Source organism: Ovis aries, chromosome 21 (genome assembly GCF_016772045.2).
Source record: "Ovis aries strain OAR_USU_Benz2616 breed Rambouillet chromosome 21, ARS-UI_Ramb_v3.0, whole genome shotgun sequence".
NCBI lineage: Eukaryota > Metazoa > Chordata > Mammalia > Artiodactyla > Bovidae > Ovis > Ovis aries.
Window position 1 is genome coordinate 8,019,018 of NC_056074.1, and position 20,906 is coordinate 8,039,923.

General features: G+C 37.3%; 1 protein-coding gene across 1 annotated transcript in view; it reads right to left on the bottom strand.

The window, feature by feature from the left end:
* Positions 1 to 20,906, bottom strand: part of TMEM135 (transmembrane protein 135) — a 269,389-nt gene that overhangs the window by 215,026 nt on the left and 33,457 nt on the right. The window contains exons 2-3 of the mRNA XM_004019395.6: positions 12,330 to 12,457; positions 9,641 to 9,733 (exon numbers count right to left, since the gene is read on the bottom strand). Coding sequence (XP_004019444.1) covers positions 9,641 to 9,733; positions 12,330 to 12,457 — 221 coding nt within the window. The remainder of the gene's footprint in view (positions 1 to 9,640; positions 9,734 to 12,329; positions 12,458 to 20,906) is intronic.

The following is a 20,906-nucleotide window of genomic DNA, read 5'->3' on the forward strand; positions in this document are numbered from 1 at the left end:
GTGTCTGCGAATAAAATACTAGTGCAATAGCTCACTTAAATAAATAAAAACAGAAAACTTAAAAAACAGTTTACTATCAAATGTAAAAGGAGAATAGGAAATAAACTACTTCCAGGAAACCTCTTTATGTCTTAAGGAGTTATAGCTTTTAATATCAATAACACAATTTTATTTTGGCACTATCATGGTATTTAAATAAATGTTGCTCTTCAAAAAAGAGTTTGACTTTTTGAAAAAATTTAAAAAGAAAGAAATACATAAAAATGAAATTCCTAAAAAAAAAAACTCTTCTTCCAGTTTCCAGTTTATAAGTAAGGAACTTAAAAGTGATCACTTGGTCCTTAAACCAAGTAAAAAGCTGAAAAGTCAACTTCCACAAGAGAAGTAAGATCACACTGCAAACTGCTGCCCCCTAAACTGCAGAAACTGCAAGCAGATACAGAGAATAAGACCATAACAGAGCACAAACTCACAAGCTGAAACTTCTGAGGAAATGAGTCAGGAGAGGACAATCTGCACTGTTACTGATATACAGCAGGGGGTTCAGTGTGGGAGTCAGGATAAACAGAGGGAGGCACAGTCTGGGAGTTAAAAATTCCACAGGTATTGGTCTTAAGAGGGGCCCACACTTTGGTGCGTCTTACCTCCAGGAGCTTGACTATCACATCTTATTGAAAATCTGAATGAACGTTTTTGCCAATCCAATACATAAAACGTTCAATTAAAACCACAAAAGGCAGAATAAGACTGAAAGATAAAAATCAGAACAAAGAACAAAGGCAACAAAGAAAAAACAGTAACAAATATGGTAGAAATCAATCCAACTATATCAATAATCACTTTGCTAGCTATGTGCATGCTCAGTCATGCCTGACTCTGCAACCCCACTGACTATAGCCTGCCTGTCTCCTCTGTCCATGGAATCTTCCAGGCAGGAATATTGGAGTGGGTTGCCATTTCACACTCCAGGGGATCTTCCTGACCTAGGGATCCAACCCACATTTCTTGGGTCTCCTGCATTGGCAGGTGGATTCTTTATCACTGCACCAATTACTGTGAATGACAGTTAAAAGACAGACTGTCAAAGCTGATCTAAAACATAACCCAATTATACGTCAAATACAAGAAACCTACTTTAAATATATATATGTACATAGAGATATTAAAGTAAATAAGCATGAAGAAATGTCTCATAACATACATATATTATCAAGGAAATGCAAATTAAAACAACACTTCAATACTACCACACACATATCAGGAAGCCCAAAATTCAGATAATACTAAATGCTGCTGAAGACATGGAACAACAGGAATAGTGAGGATACAAAATGGCCCAGACCCTTTGGAAAACAGTAGGCAGTTTCATACAAAATTAAACAAACTTAGTATATGATCCAGCAATCACAACCCTTAGTAATCATCCAAAGGAGATGAAAATTTTTGTCCACGTAAAAACCTGCACCTGAAGGTTTACAGCAGCTTTATCCATAATTACCAAAACTTGGAAGCCACCAAGATGTCCGTCAGTAGGTCAATGGATAAATAAACTGGTACATCCAGACCATGTAATATTATTCAGTTCCAAAAAGAAATGACCCATCAAGCCATGAAAAGACTTGGGGGACACTTAACTGCATATCACTAAGTAAAAGATGTTAATCTGAAAAGCCAACATACTGTATGATTCCAACTATACAACATTCTAGAAAAGATAAAACTATGGACACAGTTAAAAAATTAGTGGTTACTACGGGTTAAGGGGATTAATAAGCAAGCACAAAGGGTTTTTAAGACAGTGAAATTCCTCTGCAAGATACTATAATGGTCTATATGTGTCCTTATACATTTGTCCAAACCCATCAATGTATAAAACCAAGAACCCTAATGTAAATTATAGATTTGGACTGATAATGACACGTCTATGTAGGTACATCAATTGTAACAAATGTACTACTCTGTTGGGTGATATTGATAATTAGGGAGGCTATAAGGGATAGGCTACCCACTCCGGTATTCTTGGGTTCTCCTTGTGGATGAGACAATAAAGAATCCACCTGCAGTGTGAGAGACTTCGGTTCAAACCATGGGTTAGGAAGATCCCCTGGAGAAGGGCATGGCAACCCATTCCAGTATTCTTGCTTGGAGAATCTCCACGGACACAGGAGCCTAGTGGGCTACAGTCCATGGGGTCACAAAGAGTTGGCCGTGAACTGAGCAACTAAGTACAGCACATCACATCCATGTGTAGGGATCAGCATATATGAAAAATCATTATACTTCCCCTTTAATTTTGCTTTGAACCTAAAACTCCTCCCCCCAAAATATAGTAATTTTAAAAAGGGAGTGGAGGACAATTTTTTTAAAGTAACACATAGTATCACCATCTACAAAAAAAAAAAAGAAAAAATTCAAATAATGGGGAAAAATGAAGGAAAAGGAACAGAGAAAGAAAAATAGTAATAAAACAGTGGATCTAATCTAGTCACATCATAATAAATATACCAAATGTCAATGGACTAATTAATCTAATTAAAAGACAAAAATTAGCAAAAATAGATTTAAAACACCAAGACAAGGGAATTCCTTGGCAGTTGAGTGGTAAGGATTTCTCTTTCACTGCAACGGGCCAAGGTTCAATACCAAGTCAGGGAAACAACAATCCCCCAAGTCACGTGGCTTGGCCAAAAAAATCACTACTTAATTTTTAAACACAAAATTTTTAAAAATTAAAAAATCAAAATCCAAGACCCACTTACATGCTATACACAAAAATCACATTTCAAATATAAAACTAAGGGATTTGAAATTAACTGGAAAGAAATTCAATACAATGCAAACACTACGATCCAGCTGGAGTGGTTATAGCAATACCAAATAAAACAGAATTCAGAGCAAAGGGAATTATCTGAGCTATAGAGAAACATCTTATATTGATAACAAGTTCAATTTATCATTGAAGAAATGACAACCATAAATGTGTATACACCAAACTGACAGCATTAAAGTGAGAACCAGACAAATCCAGAACCACAGCAGGGCGATTTTAATACCTTTCTCTCAGCAAATAATAAAACTAGACAAAAAACTCAGTAATGATATACATTGGTAGTTTTCAACAAACGGGGGATTTATCCCATGGGGGTAATTGTACTCATCTCACACACTAGTAACCTAATGCTCAAAATTCTCCAAGGCAGGCTTCAACAGTACATGAATCATGAACTTCCAGATGTTCAAGCTGGATTTAGAAAATGCAGAGGAGTCAGATATCAAGTCGCCAACGTCGGTTGGATCAGCAAAATACAAGGCAGTTCCAGAAAAATATCTACTTCTGCTTTATTGACTATGCCAAAGCCTTTGACTGTGTGGATCACAATAAACTGGAAAATTCTTAAAGAGAGGAATACCAGACTACTTGACCTGCCTCTTGAGAAATCTGTATGCAGGTCAGGAAGCAACAGTTAGAACTAGACATGGAAAACAGACTGGTTCCATATAGGAAAAGGAGTATGTCAAGGCTGTATATTGTCACCCTGCTTATTTAACTTATATGCAGAGTACACCATGAGAAACGCTGGGCTGGAGGAAGCACAAGCTGGAATCAAGATTGCTGGGAGAAATATCAATAACCTCAGATATGCAGATGACATCACCCTTACGGCAGAAAGTGAAGAAGAACTAAAGAGCCTCTTGGTGAAAGTGAAAGAGGAGAGTGAAAAAGTTGGCTTAAAACTCAAATATTCAGAAAACTAAGATCATGGCATCTGATCCCATCACTTCATGGCAAATAGATGAGGAAACAGTGTAAACAGTGACAGACTTTATTTTCTTGGGCTCCAAAATCACTGCAGATGGTAACTGCAGCCAAGAAATTAAAAGACATTTGCTCCTTGGAAGAAAAGTTATGACCAACCTAGACAGCATATTCAAAAGCAGAGACATTACTTTGCCAACAAAGGTCCAATTAGTCAAAGGTATGGTTTTTCCAGTGGTCATGTATGCATGTGAGAGTTGGACTGTGAAGAAAGCTGAGTGCTGAAGAATTGATGCTTTGGAACTGTGGTGTTGGAGAAGACTCTTGAGAGTCCCTTGGACAGCAAGGAGATCCAACCAGTCCACCCTAAAGGAGATCAGTCCTGAATATTCATTGGAGGGACTGATGCTGAAGCTGAAACTCCAATACTTTGGCCACCTGATATGAAAAGACCCTGATGCTGGGAAAGATTGAAAGCGGGAGGAAAGGGGGACGACAGAGGATGAGATGGTTGGACAGCATCACCGACTCAATGGACATGAGTTTGAATAAGCTCCAGGAGGTGGTGATGGACAAGGAGGCCTGGCATGCTGCAGTCCGTGGGGTCGCAAAGAGTCAGACACGACTGAGCGACTGAACTGAACTGATCCCATGGGGACATGTTTCCTATGGAAACATTATTTGTTGTCCCAATTTGGTGGGGAGGGGACGGGAGTGCTAATGGTATGTATGAATACAATACACAGAACAGTCCTCTCCCAAACAAAGAATTACCTGGTCCAAAACAAGTCAATAGTGCCAGGATTGAAAACCCATCCTAGATATGATAAACTATATCAATCTGACCTCATTGATATTCTTAAAATGCTAGAAACAGGCTAAAATACAGCACAAAACCCCACATGATCCTATCAATGGATCCAGGAAAGACATTTGACAAAATGCTATACCCATTCATGCTCAAGGCTCTCACAAAACTAGGAATACATCTGAACTTCCTAAACTTGATAAACAGTATCTTAAAAACACACCCTACAGGTAACATCATACGTAAAGGTGAAAGACTGAATTCCTTCCCCTAAGATCAGGAACAAGGGAAGGATGTACCAACACAATAAAAGGAAATAAAAGATATACAGACTGGAAAGGAAAGAATAAAATTGGCCCTATTTGCAACATTATTTTCAATGTAAAAAATCTCAAGGAATATGCAGAAAACCTTATTAGAACTAACAAGTAAATTCCGCAAGAACCGAGGAATCAAGGTCACATTCAAAAACTCAATACACTTTCATGTATAGCAACAAACGTGAAAAATGATACTAAAAATATAGTATGCCCCTACCTCACATCACAGACAAAAATTAACTTAAAATGGATCAAAGACTGAAATATGAAAATTAAAACTATAAAACTCTTAAAAGAAAACATAGAGACAATCTCTGTGACCTTAGATTTGATAATGGGCTTCTTAACTATGACACAAAAATATAAGAATATAATAAAATATATAAATTGGACTTCCTCAAAATGTAAAATGTACGTTCTTCAAATGACATGATCAAGAATATAAAAAACAAGGCACTGAATGGGAGAAAGAATTTACAAGTCATATATCTCATAATGACTTTTATTTAGAATAACTAAAGGATGCTTACAAATCAATAATAAAAAGATAAATAACCCAATAAAAAGCAGGCAAATGATCTAAATAGACATTTTTCCAAAGAAGATCTACAAACAGCTAGTAGGTACATGAAAAGTTGCTCAATACCAATAGTCATCTCGGAAATGAAAATCTAAACCACATCTTAAGTACTATTTCACACTCTCTACGGAGAAAGCAATGGCAACCCACTCCAGTACTCTTGCCTGGAAAATCCCATGGATGGAGGAGCCTGGTAGGCTGCAGTCCATGGGGTCGCTAAAAGTCGGACATGACTTAATCGACTTCACTTTCACTTTTCACTTTCATGCTCTGGAGAAGGAACTGGCAACCCACTTCAGTGTTCTTGCCTAGAGAATCCCAGGGACAAGAGAGCCTGAAGTGATTAGCAGCAGCAACAGCAGCAGGGAAACCATAATCAGAAAGCATATAATTACAAGTGATAGTCACAGTGTGAAGTAATTAGACTCATTACTGCTAGAGAGGATGAACAATGGTACAATAAACACTTTGGTAGTTCCTCAAATGATGAAGCATAGTCACCGTGAAGTGAAGTGAAGTGAAGTCGCTCAGTCATGTCTGACTCTTTGCAACCCCATGGACTGTAGCCTACAAGGCTCCTCTGTCCATGGGATTTTCCAGGCAAGAATACTGGAGTGGGTTGCCATTTCCTTCTCCAGGGGATCTTCCCCACCCAGGGATCAAACCCGGTCTCCTGCATTGCAGGCAGACCCTTTACCGTCTGAGCCACCAGGGAAGCCCAGTTACCATGAGCCAGCAATAACAAAAAGGTCTCTCCATTTCAAGCTCTCTACTAAATAATTCTTATATCAAAGGAGAAAAACAAAGTAAAATTACAGAATTTCTAGAAAATTATGATTATGTAAATACAATGTATCAGAATCTGTATATAATCAAAGAGGAAAATTCATAGCCTTAAATACTTATATCAATAGAACTTAAAGAATGAAAATAAATAAAGCCTCAAACTAAAAAGATATTTATTATAAAAGGAAAGAAAATTAGCAAAAAAAAAAAAAATGGAAGGAAAAAAAATGACAGCAAGAAATAAATTAGAAAACCAAAAAACAGAACTAATAAATGATTCATTGAAAAGCAAAATCAACAAAATTAGTAGCTACCAATAATACAAAATAATGAATTGAGAAATAACTATTGAAAACAGAAAATTCAATCAAATCATATCAGACTATTTTGTATGAACTTCATGCAAATAAATATAAAAATCTTTATAAATGGATAATTTGGGGGAAATGGAAAATTTTTAAGAGATGGATAACTTTCTGTTAGAGACAGAGTTGAGTGAGTTTAAGCAGACCAGTTTCCACAGAGGAAACTTCTTAAGAACTACCATGCCCAAAACAGTCACCATGGCCAGGAGGGGCCACAGAGGATCAGACTAAATACTCAAAGGCCAGAAAATTCACTGCCACTTAAATTACACCAGAGTAAGGGGGAAAACAACAAAACTTACAAAACATTTTCTAAAGTAAATATGACAATGACGCTAAAATGGATAAAGAACACACAAACATGCAGCACACACAAGTAGCCATCTCACAGATAATGACGTCTTAGTGAGGTCATGATCAGCTGAGCTTTATTCCAGCAAAGCGGAGATTATGGAATATCAGGAAATCCATTCATCTAATTCATCATCAATAACAATTCATTGGAAAGATCTGGTGATTACCACTTCAATCACATATTTAAACTTAGAGCTACTCAGAAGTTTGGGCCCCCTGATAGCGTCAGCCTCATCTATGAAGTAAACTCTTACCAAGAATATTTAATTTGAATCTAATCAAAGATTTCGACTGAACTTCAAGTTCATAGAAAATACTATTTAAACAATTCTGTGAGGAAAAATTTCTGACAAAATCAGAAATGATTTTACACACAACAAGATAACTGGCCTGGTCATATCAATAAGTCACTGCCATGGATGATAAAAATGGGATGGATGATTAACCTAGATAAAGAGAAAATAAAGAAACAGAACACCCTACATCAACTTGGACTAGATTTCGGTTCAAAAAAACCAGCTATAGAGTATTTTAGGACAGTATGGACAAGACGGTAGTTGGAAATGACTGCTAATTTTCTTATTTGTGATAACAGTGCTAGAATTATGTAAGTAAGTATTGTTTTAGAATATACATGATGATAACATATTTAGGAGTGAAAATATCATGATGGCAACAACATACTTTTATGTGGTTCAAACACACACACCTAATACCACACATACATAGATTTAGAACCACATAAAAATAAAGTAAAAATGGTAAAACAGTAACTGTGGTTGACTCTAGGTGATGATTATACAGGTATTCATGTCAACATTTTCTGTTGAAATGCAGGCAAATGACTTCAAAAATGCCACCTTATCGTTCAAGTGCTAAAAAATAAACCAAAGTAAACTTGGTCTAAAGCATCTTTAAAGTTTCATATATGAGTAATATACTTTGAAATCATACTTCCAAAAACAGATATTGGTATGTATAAGCTGATCAAGAAGTTACAATCACCACAAAAATACTCTCGTTACTTATGGGGGAGAAAACAATAAAAATACTTAACACAACACAGTTATCATGTGTCAGACACTCTTCTAAGCACTTTTTACATAACTAAGTCATTTAATTCTCTGAACAACTATATGAGTACTTAATCACTATCTCCATTTTTCAGATAAGAAATAAGCCATAGAAGTCACACAGGAAGTGGCAGAGCTAGTCTCCCAAGTCAGATAATATAGGTCCAGTATCCACACTTATTTAGTGACTACTCTGTACTCTCCTCTTGGCTAAGGTAATCTATATTCCTGAGCAATGTTTTTGTTTAGCCTCTTAGTCGTGGCTGACTCTTTTGTGACCCCATGGATTGCAGCCTACCAGGCTCGTCTGTCCGTGGGATTTCCTAGGCAAGGTTACTGGAGTAGGTTGCCATTTCCTCCTCCAGGGCATCTTCCCAACCCAGGGATCAAACCCATATCACAGCATCTCATGCATTGCAGGAGAATTCTTTACCACTGAGCCACCAGGAAAGCTCATGTTCCTAGCAATACTGACTTGATGTTGCTGGGGTTATAACACCCTTTGATTTTAGTAATTTTGCTAATCCAAAAGCATGATCAAACAGAGAATCACAAAAAGTTAGACATTATTACATTTACAAAAATGCATTAAAATGGCCTCAGGTAGTTTAGGGCTTCCCTGCTGGCTCAGCGGTAAAATAATCCACATGCCAACACAGGAAACTTGGGTTCAGATCTCTGGGTCAAGAAGATCCCCTGGAGAAGGAAATGGCAACTCACTCCAGTATCCTTGCCTGGGAAATCCCATGGACAGAGGAGCCTGGGAGGTTACAGTTCAGAGGGTCGCAAAGACTCAGACACAACTTAGTGACTTAAAAATAACAAGTAGTTTAGGTAAATATTTAGTTATATTAAAAGATCTATCTATATTCTTACTAGAGGACCGATGATTATAACAAACATCTTCATCAGCTGAAAGATGACCCCATCTTGATTAACACATGACACTGTCTTGATTATCTGGGATAAAGGTGGAATCAAAGCAGGTCTCAGCAGTAAAAATAAATATTCTTGAGATGGCAAAAATTATTTTATGCCAAATGTTTAACTTCAACAGTTTACCTGACTGAAAAGCTTACATAACATTTGTAATATTTTGCAGAAACCTTATTATTCCACATGGAACATTTTCAAATTGAAAACAAAATGTTTTTTTAAATGAGAAGATATTTTAAACATAATAACTGATTTAATAGAGGTAATGAGTCTAAAGCAAATTACAAATCTAGATAAATAAAGAAAATTATTGTTTATTTTCTTAGGTGTGATAAGGGAATTGTGGTTACAGAAAAGATCTTTAACTGGAATTTATGCATGTCATGCTTTAGTTTGGCACATCAGAGGACTCTCTAGATTTTTTGTAAACAAACACTAATGGGTATTATTACTGTATAATGTCAATCTTCTTTTTCACAGGCTTAAAAACATAAATAAGTGTAAAATTAAATTCTCCATCAAATATTTGCAAGATTGAAAAATATATGTGGAAATATTTCTCTTCCCTGGACCACAATAAACACTAAGCAAAAAAACAAAAACAAAACTCTAATTTGGGTGAGAATGGTTCTACTAAATATGTAGATATGCAAAATTTTACCTGCTTTTTCTCTCAACTAGAATGGCCACATAAGATGCTGGCAAAGCGGCACCAAAGCCGGGACTCCATAAGTAGAATTTTCCAAGAATCTTCCTGAAATTGAAATTTGGAAGGATTAAATAAAATTTCTTGTTGGTCACTGCAGTTATTACACACAGAAGTTCCCCTTCTCAGTTCACCCTCTGTCTACGTGTCCCACAGCAAATCAAATTCAACATGGCCAGAGCCAAGCTCATTCTTCTTCTCCCCAGGCTCCATGAACTTGCTCTTCCTTGTCTGTTCCTAGGTTAATGACATCAACAACCACTTATTCACCTACGTGTGGCATTTGGAGACATCCTTGGCTTCTCTGTCTTCCATACATGAAATCATCCACTTAAGTTCATCCATATACAACTTCTCTCTCAAATTCCTCTCCAACCTACCACCTTTGCCTCAGTTAAGTCCCTCACCATCTCTTCTTCGGGCTACTACAACAGCAAACTAATAGGTATCTCTCCTTGCAGTCATTTAATCTGTTACATTCATTCAGACCCAATATTCATTCAGACCCTGGACCCAACACTGTTCACTCTGCAAACCCTCTAGGTTCCAGTTTTCTCATTTTTCAAATGGGAATAAGTATATTACCTATCTCATACATAATTGCTATGGTGGCTACATGAGATACTTCCCAGCACCATGCATGGCACAAATGAAACACTCAGAAAATGTTAGCTATTGTTTTATTATCACTACTACAATTTTTTCAGCTTTTATTGATATATAATTGATTTACCATAGCATGTTCATTTCATTTGTATAGCAAAGTGATTCAGTTATATATTTTTTTTCAGATTCTTTTCCCTTATAGGTTATTGTTAATACAAAATATTAAGTAGAGTTCCCTGTGTTACACAGTAGGTCCTTGTTGGTTACCTATCTTATATATAGTAGTGTGTATATGCTATTCCCATAGTCCTAATTTACCCCTCACCTTTCTCCTATCATAAATTTGTTAGTTCTATGTCTGTGGGTCTCTTTCTGTTTTGCATATAAGTTCATTATATCTTTTTTTTTTTTTTACTACTCCTATTTTTTAACACATGATAAATAGTCAACAAATGTCTCTCTTTTGCTTCTACAACCCTGGATAAGTTTTCCTTACATCATTTACTAAAATATTTCATATCTTTTAGTTATATGTGTATATAAAGCTCTTCTTTTACTAGAATACATCATTTGAAAGAAAGAATCTACAAAGTGTCTCACTATGGTATCTCACTACAAATGGCCATTAACTTCTTGGGTTTTCAAAGAGAAAATAAAAAGAAGTCTGGAGATATTAGGATATTCTTTTTTCCTTTCAAAGATGATATATTCCTAAGAAGGGGAGAAACAAAAAAATAATAAGAAAGTATCTGAACAAAGGTGCTCAACTGCTAAATGATATATTATAGGAAAAAATATTTACTAGATACATACAGATAAGGTTCAAGAATCACAGATAAAATTATCTTTTCAACTGAAGCTTAGCTTTAAAAAAAATTAGAAAATCTACAAATAACATGGGTATTTCTGCAATGGGCATCAGAAACTATCTGCCTGAGAAAACTGGAGGTGGTTCTCCCTCTAATAAAATCCACAAATGACTTACTAAATTATTGAATGTAAGAATTAAAGGAAAATAACTCAGTGACTCAGGTATAGGAGGAATATAGGTGTTACCTTATAACTAGTATTTAATGCTTTCACAACTTAACCAAAGGGTTCATATAACATAAATATGCTTCAGGAACAATTTATTATTATTATTAAATCTAATTACCCTACAACTCTATCTCTAGAGTTTTAACAAGTATTAGAAACTTTCCAGAGACTATGTGATAAAGAGTTTCTTGCACGAATTATTCAGGTCAATTTAAAGGCATGATTTATTCAATAGTATAAATTATATCAATTATTTTCTGTATAATTTAAAAGTTTATAAATGTTATTGTTCTTAAGGGAAAAGAATCTATGAAAGACACCTGGAAATTATCTTTCTACCTGCAAAATTACTTTGGGCAATACTAAGTGGGTAACAGAATATTAACAGAATGTGAAGTATTTCAACTTGACAAATTAAATAACTAGTTTGGGTTGTCTGAAAGATAAAGAGTAAATATCTACTAAATATGTTAGGTACATCACAACACCAAAAACTGAATTTTAACTGCATATATATAGCATGAAGCATGTGACACAGATAACACAATGAAACAGGACCACAAGTTTCATCAGTAGGATATGCCAGAAGTTTCATAGATAAACACAAGCACCTTACGGCCCTTTTGAAGTGCGTTCACTACATATGGACCTAAGCTACATCATGGACAGTTGCTTTGAATTTCAAATCTATAAAACTGAAAAGTTAAGAAACCCTCATTAACAACTCAGTAAATATAGTGGGCCCCAGAAAATATATGATGTATTACAGCACTTTTGTTACATAATCACAGCAATGATTTGAGGTTTATATCACATCTTAGGCCAAGAAGGCCACAATTCCTGGTTTTGCAAGCTTTCTTTGAGATAAATAAATGCCATGTCCCAGAGAGAAAAAAATAAACAAGGAGTGACCTGCACAACATTTCTATAAACATCTGTTTATTTCAATTTCAATCAAGGAAATTTGCATTAATCTCCACTGGTTATTATGAGTACCAACCTTAAAATGCAAAAGAAAGCCATAAATAAGGCCCCATTAGCAGTCAGAAATGAAGCAGACTGTAGGATCTCAGGGAGCAGTTTGTGTAAATAATAGTCTAATTTTCGTTTCCGGAGAATTGCAGCAATCTGAAAAGAAAAAGGGTCTTTTGTTTAATCCAACCAACTTTTCCCACTTAAGTTAGCTCTTATGTGGAAGATACTGAAATAATAGCATATATTTAAAAATTAAAGTAAAAACCCTGGTATTTTATAGATCCTCTATGAAAATTCAATTGTCAGGACAGAAAGAAGACACTTTAATTTATTGAAGGTATAACAGGTAAAGGACCACAACATGGATCAATCACATGATAAGTAACCTCCAAATTTGAGGTAAATATTTATAGTGCCTTAAAAAGTTTTAAACTGAAAAATAAGATATATTTTTAAACAGAAAAAAAAAGTGAAGTTCAATTCAAACAGAAATTGAATGCTAAACAAAACTGCATTACAGATATTATCAACCTGAATATTAGAGAATTTCAGTGACAAAAACTAGAAAATGATAAAAACCATTCATTCAGTTTCACTGAAAAGGGAATATGAGCTAGATCAGAGGCATTCTCACAGGTACCATGAAGAAATGCTGTTCTATCAAGGTGAAACAATATGATCAAAGGGACAAAAGATGACAGAATTAGGGAATGAGGGAGGAAATGTAAGAAAGGGCAAGACAGACTTGAGCAAAGGAAGACCCAGGGAAGCCTGCATTCACTCCTCACCATTCTGGGCAGAACACCTTCCCTGTGCTAAGGGAAATCTAACGGCCTCATCTCGGTTCTTTTCTTCTTCTACCCCTTAGAAGCTTCTGATGATCTACTTCACTCAATTATAAAACTGTTATTAAGAATTAAGCCATACACAGGAAACACAACGGCGAGTAAGATCTAATTCTTGCCTGCAAGAAACATAAAGCCTTGATAGAGAAACACACATATAAACAATTAATGACAGTATGGCAGTGTGGTAAAGCTAGACTAGAAGAAGAAGAAACTGCTATGGAACTACTATTAGAACATGACCAAAACGGAGATGGGACTGTGCAGACAGTAATATCTGGAAGATGGATCTTGGCACATAGGTAAAATGCTGACAGAAGAGACGTTTCTATGCTTCTGTGACTGCAGTCTTCTCATTCTCCCATGATATCTCTACATGCTCTTCCTTTGTTAGCATGTCTTCCTCAGATCGCTACTCCTCCTGTATATGTCCCCTCCCACAGCATCATCTACCATATCAAAGTAAAAATTCCAATATAATCCTAACATTTCCACTAAATTCTTAATTCATACTTCAAATGTCTATTGGACATGTCAATAAAGATGCACCAGAGACATCAAAAAAAAAAAAAAAATCAGCCTGTCCAAAGCAGAACTTCTTTTGTTTCCTCAAAATGCCTTTACTTCTAAGTTTCCCACCTCAGATAATAGTGTCACATTCACCTTATAATGTAATTAAGGAACAAAATGTTGGTGTTATCTTCAATTACACCCTGGATTCTCAACCATCTCCTCAGCTCTAATGGTCTTCTACTATCTTCAGGGTTTAGAAAGTAATCTCTTTCATTTTAGGCTTTTGGCATACAATCCCATCACTTCATGGGAAATAGATGGGGAAACAGTGGCTGGCTTTATCTTTTGGGGCTCCAAAATCACTGTAGATGGTGAGTGCAGGCATGAAACGAAAAGACGCTTACTCCTTGGAAGGAAAGTTATGACCAACCTAGATAGCATATTCAAAAGCAGAGACATTACTTTGCCAACAAAGATCCCGTCTAGTCAAGGCTATAGTTTTCCAGTAGTCATGTATGAATGTGAGAGTTGGACTATGAAGAAGGCTGAGCGCCGAAGAATTGATGCTTTGGAACTGTGGTGTTGGAGAAGACTCCTGAGAGTCCCTTGGACTGCAAGGAGATCCAACCAGTCCATCCTAAAGGAGATCAGTCCTGGGTGTTCATTGGAAGGACTGATGTTGAAGCTGAAACTCCAACACTTTGGCCACCTGACGCACAGAACTGACTCACTGGAAAAGACCCTGATGTTGGGAAAAATTGAGGGCAGGAGGAGAAGGGGACGACAGAGGATGAGATGGTTGGATAGCATCACCGACTCAATGGACATGAGTTAGGATAAACTCCGGGAGTTGGTGATAGACAGGGAGGCCGCGTGCTGCGGTTCATGGGGTTGCAAAGAGTCGGACACGACTGAGCGGCTGAACTGAACTGAACTGATGGGCACAATATGGTATGCTGCTTCATACTCAAGTAGTTGAACAGAAAAAATTTCTTCTGTTCCTGGAAACACACATAATACCTCTTATAACAATCAGGTTGTGTACAAATATCCCTATAACCTGATTGTCTAGTAAACATAACTCCCAAGCAATTTACATACACATACACAAACACACACACACACACACACACACACCCCTCCTAGAACTAATAAAGCAGTTGAGCAAGGGATTAAACTAATAAAGCAGTTTAGCTTTTAGATACAAGCTAAACATACAAAACTTACTGGTATTTCTATACGAGGCTGATGAATACATGGACCCCCGAATTAAAAATACAACAGCATTTATAACTCCTCAGAAACCAAAACACTTAGGGGGAAATCCATAACACCTGTGTAGGACGTATATGCTGAAAGTTACCCAGTGCTGATGTTAGAAATCAAGAACATATAAATAAATATTCATAGACAGAAAGACTCAATATAGAAAGACATCAGTTGTGCCCCAAAGTGATAAATAGGTTTAACACAATTCCTATTACGAACTCAAAAAAAGTTTTGGAGAGGTTGAGAAGATTATTCTGAAATGTACATAGAAAAGCAAAGGAACTATAAACGCTAAAATAACATTGCAAAAAATAAAGTGAGAGGAATGAGTCGAGGCAATTTCAAGACATATCATACAGCAACAGCAATGGTTTTGCGATACTAGCAGAGGGCCTGACAAATAGATTAATGAACAGAATAGAGAACCTAGATACAGACCCACCTAAATAGATCCAGCTGATTTTTGACAAGGTACATATGCAATTCCACGGAGGAAAAATAGCTTTTTCTGCAAACAGTACTGGAGTAAAATGAACTCCATAGGCAAAAGAAAAAAAATTAACTTCAAAGTCTCACAGTTTATACAAAAATTCAAACTATCAGAGACATAAGTGTAAAACCTAAAGCTACAAAACTTTTGAGAGGAAAAAAAATCAGAGAAAATCTTAGAGATCTAAGTCTAGGCAAAAGCACAATCCATAAAAGGAAAAACTATAAATTACACCTCAAAATTAAAACTTTTTCTCTGTGAAAGACCTGATAGAAGATAACAAGCAAAGGCATAGAGTGGGAGAAGATACCTGTAAACTACAGACCCAGTGAAGGACGAGTATCTAGAATACAGAAGAGAATCTCAGAATTCAACAGCAAAAAAATAAATGACCCAATCAGAAAATACAAATGCTATGAACAGATATTCACCAAAGAGAATACGCAAGTGGAAGATAAGCGCATCAGTCATTAAGGAAAAGCAAATTAAAACCACAATAAGCTATCACTAAAGAACTGCCAGAATAATTAAGTTTAAAAATACTGAAAACACCAAATGCTGGCAAGAATGCAGAGAAACTGGATCTCTTGTGCATTGTCAAAGGGAATGTGAAATAGCAGAAGCATTCTAAACAACAGTTTGATAGTTTCTTTAGAAACTAAGCAAGCAACTATCTTATGACTCAGCAACTGCAGTCTCAAATGTTCACCTTAGAAAAATGAAAATGTTCGCCCCAAATTTGTTCACCCCAAATTACAGCAGCTTTGTTCGTAACAGTCAATAAATGGAAACAACCCATATGTCCTTTAAGAGGTAAATGGTTTAAAAACTAAGTTGTATGTATCCACACTATGGGTTACCATCGGCAATAAAAAGAAATGAGCTGGTGATACACGACACAATATTGATGAATTTCCAGAGAATTGTGCTAAGTGAAAAAAGCCAATCACCAAGGACTACATATATATAATTCCATTTATATAACATACATGAAATGACAAATTTATAGAAATGGAGAATAAACCAATGATGACCAGGAGTTAAGAGGAGGTGGCTAAGGGGGAGGGAGTAGTAACGCTATGAAGGGGTACCCTGAGGGATCCCCGTGGTGATGGAAAAGTCCTGTACGTGACTATGCTACTGCGTGGTCTCCAACTCAGTCTGACTCTTTCTGACGCTGTGAATGGTAGCCCTCCAGTCTCCTCTGTCCATGGGATTATCCCAGCAAGAATACTGGAGTGGGCTGCATTTCCTCCTCCAGGGGATCTTCCCAACCCAGGGATCGAACCAGTGTCTCCTGCACTGCAGGTGGATTCTTTACCACTGAGCCACCAGACACTATATTAAGGCAGTTATTTAGGTTCTGTTATTTTACTATCATTTTGCAGGATGCTACCACTGGGAGAAACCAGAAAAAGTGTACAGAGAATCTATTATTTCTTCCAACTACTTGAAAAGAAAGTTGTTGCTCAGTTATGTCTGACTCTTTGCAACCCCACAAACTGTAGCCCACTGGGCTCCCCCTGTACAGTCCATGGAATTTTCCAGGCCAGAATACTGGAGTGGGTAGCCTTTCCCTTCTCCAGGGAATCTTCCCAACCCAGGGATCAATCCAAGGTCTTCCACATTGCAGGTGGATTCTTGAGACACAAGGGAAACCCTCCAACAACTTAAGAATCTACAATTATCTCAAAATTAAAAGTTCAATGAAAAAGCAGCCATCCACATGGCCAACGGGCATATGAAATATGCTCAGCATCACTAGTCATCAGACAACTGTACAGTGAAATACCACTACACACATACACACACACACACCAGAATGTCTAAAACAAGGAGAAACGGCAATGCAAAGAACTGTCAGGAATAAAGTAACTGGAACTTCACACACTGCTGATGGGAATGTAAAACTGCATACTTACTTCAGAAAACTATTATTATCTAATGAAACTAAATGTACTCTTTCCTATGATCTGGCAAGTTCACCCCTAGGAATATAACCAAGAGAAATAACTGCTTATTTCCACCAAAAGTCATATTCATAACATTAAAAAAAAATACCACAAAACACCTAAATGTCCATCAGCAGTAAGGTAGATAAATTGTACATATTTGCAACACTGGTAGATCAAACTAACAGTACATTGTGAGAAAAAGGAAAAATCTGACACAATACCAGAGGAAATAATCTAAGACCTTATCAACACTGTGCTGTAACTCAGAGCTTTCAACCAGGATTTTCATGTGGCCAAAATACTGATCCTCGCATCAGTCTGGGTAGCCAGGCCAGGACTCAGGCAACAGAGCAACATGATAACCATCTCAGTTTTCCCTAGTATGCCACACAATTGTTATCATTTACTAGCTGGGGAAACAATGGAAACAGTGAGAGACTTTATTTTGGGGGCTCCAAAATCCCTGCAGATGGTGACTGCAGCCAAGAAATTGGAGAACGCTTGCTCCTTGGAAGAAAAGTTATGACCAACCTAGACAGCACATTAAAAAAGCAGAGACATTACTTTGCCAGTAAAGGTTTGTCTAGACAAACCTATCATTTTTCCAGTAGTCATGTATGGATGTGAGTTGGACTATACATATAACGAAAGCTGAGCACCGAAGAATTGATGCTTTTGAACTGTGGTGTTGGAGAAGACTCTTGAGAACCCCTTGGACTGCAAGGAGACCAACCAGTCTATCCCAAAGGAAATCAGTCCTGAATATTCACTGGAAAGACTGATGCTGAAGCTGAAACTCCAATACTTTGGCCACCTGATGTGAAGAGCTGACTCACTAGAAAAGACCCTGATGCTGGGAAAGATTGAAGGCAGGAGGAGAAGGGGACAACAGAGGATGAGATGGTTGGATGGCATCACCGACTCAATGAACATGAGTTTGAGTAAACTCCGGGAATTGGTGATGGACAGGGAAGCCTAGTGCACTGCAGTCTATGGGGTCGCAAAGAGTCAGACACAACTGAGCAACTGAACTGAATTGTGTATACCACAGCATGCTACAGTATGAAAAAAGTTTAGAAGCACTGATCTAAACAAATAACAGTAATTGTACTAGCCATGTAAGAATTATAAGGGTACACGCACATGTGTATAAAATTATCAGACACCATCAGACACCTTTACAAACTTCACATTTTATAGCAAAATAATGCTGCAGTGTTCATATACTTTGATAAAGTAATTCCACAGTAGTAAATTCCTTATCAGGACTTCCCTGGTGGCTCAGATGGTAAAGCGTCTGCCTACAATGCAGGAGACCTGGGTTCAATCTCTGAGTCGGGAAGATCTCCTGGAGAAGGAAATGACACCCCACTCCAGTACTCTTGCCTAGAAAATCCCATGGACGGAGGAACCTGGTAGGCTACAGTCCATGGGATCGCAAACAGTCGGACACACTTCTTTCACTTTCAAATTCCTTATCAATTTTCCAAATATGCATAAAAACACTTAGCTCAACAAAGTAAATAATAACACTATGATTAAAATATATACTTCTACTTGTTTATTTATATTGATATAACTTTTGAAGACTAATGACCAGGAAAAAAAAAACAATCAAAATATATACAGCAATAAGACAGACTACAAAACAATATTTTCTAATGAACATATGAACCAAATACTAGAACATTATGCATTGGGTTATCTTTGAAAGGTTATAACAGATTATTTTCAGCTTTTTGTTTGGGGTACTTTCTAGATATTCTGCAACCAACATGTTACATTTATAAAACTGGTAGGAGGGGAACAAGTATGAGAAAGAGGGGACTACAGGAAAAGATCTGAATAGAGAATAGAAATATTCAGCATGACAGAGTATAAAATAATTAGGAGGTACAATTTTACTCTAGTTTTACAACTAACAATTTCTATGAAGGCTACTTGTTTCAATGCTCTTTAGATTTCATCTTCCTCATTTATTCAATAAAGAGGCATGAAACAAGAGTGACATCGATAAGATGGCAGAATAGCAGTTTATAGCACTCATCTCCCTGCAGAAGCATCAATTTGAACAAATATCCCCATGCAAAATTACCTTCATAAGAGCTAAAGATTCCAGGTGAGAAATTAAAGCACCAGGTGATACACAGAAATAAGAAAAGATGCATTCAAAAGGGTATCAAAGACAATCTCATATTACTCACATCTCCCCACCTCCAACCCCAGGCAACGCAGCATGCAGAGAGACACCCACCAAGCAGGAAGAAGAGTGAAGTGTGCATCCAACATCGCCACAAACCCCAGCTCCACACCTGCCAAGGAAAACCAGGCACCAGGCCAGGCCACGCAGATCAAGGACTCAGCTGTGCCTCCACTGACTCAGACTCCAGGCCCGTCCCGACGCCAGGTCAAACTCCAAGAAACCAGGCTCCAGGTTTACCCCATGAATGCAGGTTTCAGGCCCCAGTCTGAAGTCTCAAACACCAGGCGTGCTGAGGGCGACTCACGTATAAGGTACATAGCAGCGAACTCAGGTTTCAAGCTCACCCCCAGACACCAGAGTAGCCTGCCCGAAGGCTCCAGCAGCAAAGCCACTCACAGACTCCACCAAATGGCTCTCACTGCAGAAGAAAGTGTAGAGACCGGAAGAGGCGCTCACAGCTCCAACTGCACACACACCAAAACAAGGCTGCAGCAACAACGGATGTTCAAGAAAACAAGACGTAAGAGCGGAACAAAATAAAGCACCAGTTTCCAACCCTAAATAAGTGGAGATCAATGAACTGCCAGCCAAGGAATTCAAAACAATTGTCTTAAAGAACTGCAGTGAGCTCTAAGGGAACACAGATAGACAATTAAAACCAAAATCAGGAAAGCAATACGTAACCAAAATGAGAAGTTAAACAAGAGACCGAGAGAAGGAAGGGAGGGAGGGAAGTAGGAAAGAAAGAAGGGAGGAATTCTGGAATTAAAAAACATAATGACTAGATTTGACCAAGCCAAAGGAAAAGAAAACCAGGGCGCTCAAGATAGATCATTTGAAATTACACAGGCAAAAGAACAAAAAGAAAAACAATTGAAAGAGAAGGGAGATAGCCTGAGAATTACGGGATGCCATCAAAGGAAATTATGGATACCTTGAGGAATCCCAGAATAAGAGAGAGAAAGGGTTAGAAAGCACAGAAATAATAGGGGAAAAAAAGAAATATTGACTGGCAACTTCATCAATCAGAAGAGGAAAAAGGACATCCAGATTCATGAAGTCCAAAGAATCTCAAATAGATTAAATACAAAGGACTCTATTTCTTATTTTTCTATTCCACTAATTTTGAGATGATGAATGTTTACTCAGTTCAGTTCAGCTCAGTCGCTCAGTAGTGTCTGACTCCATCACCAACTGCCAGAGTCCACCCAAACCCATGTCCATTGAGTCGGTGATGCCATCCAACCATCTCATCCTCTGTCGTCCCCTTCTCCTCCTGCCCCCAATCCCTCCCAGCATCAGGGTCTTTTACAGTGAGTCAGCTCTT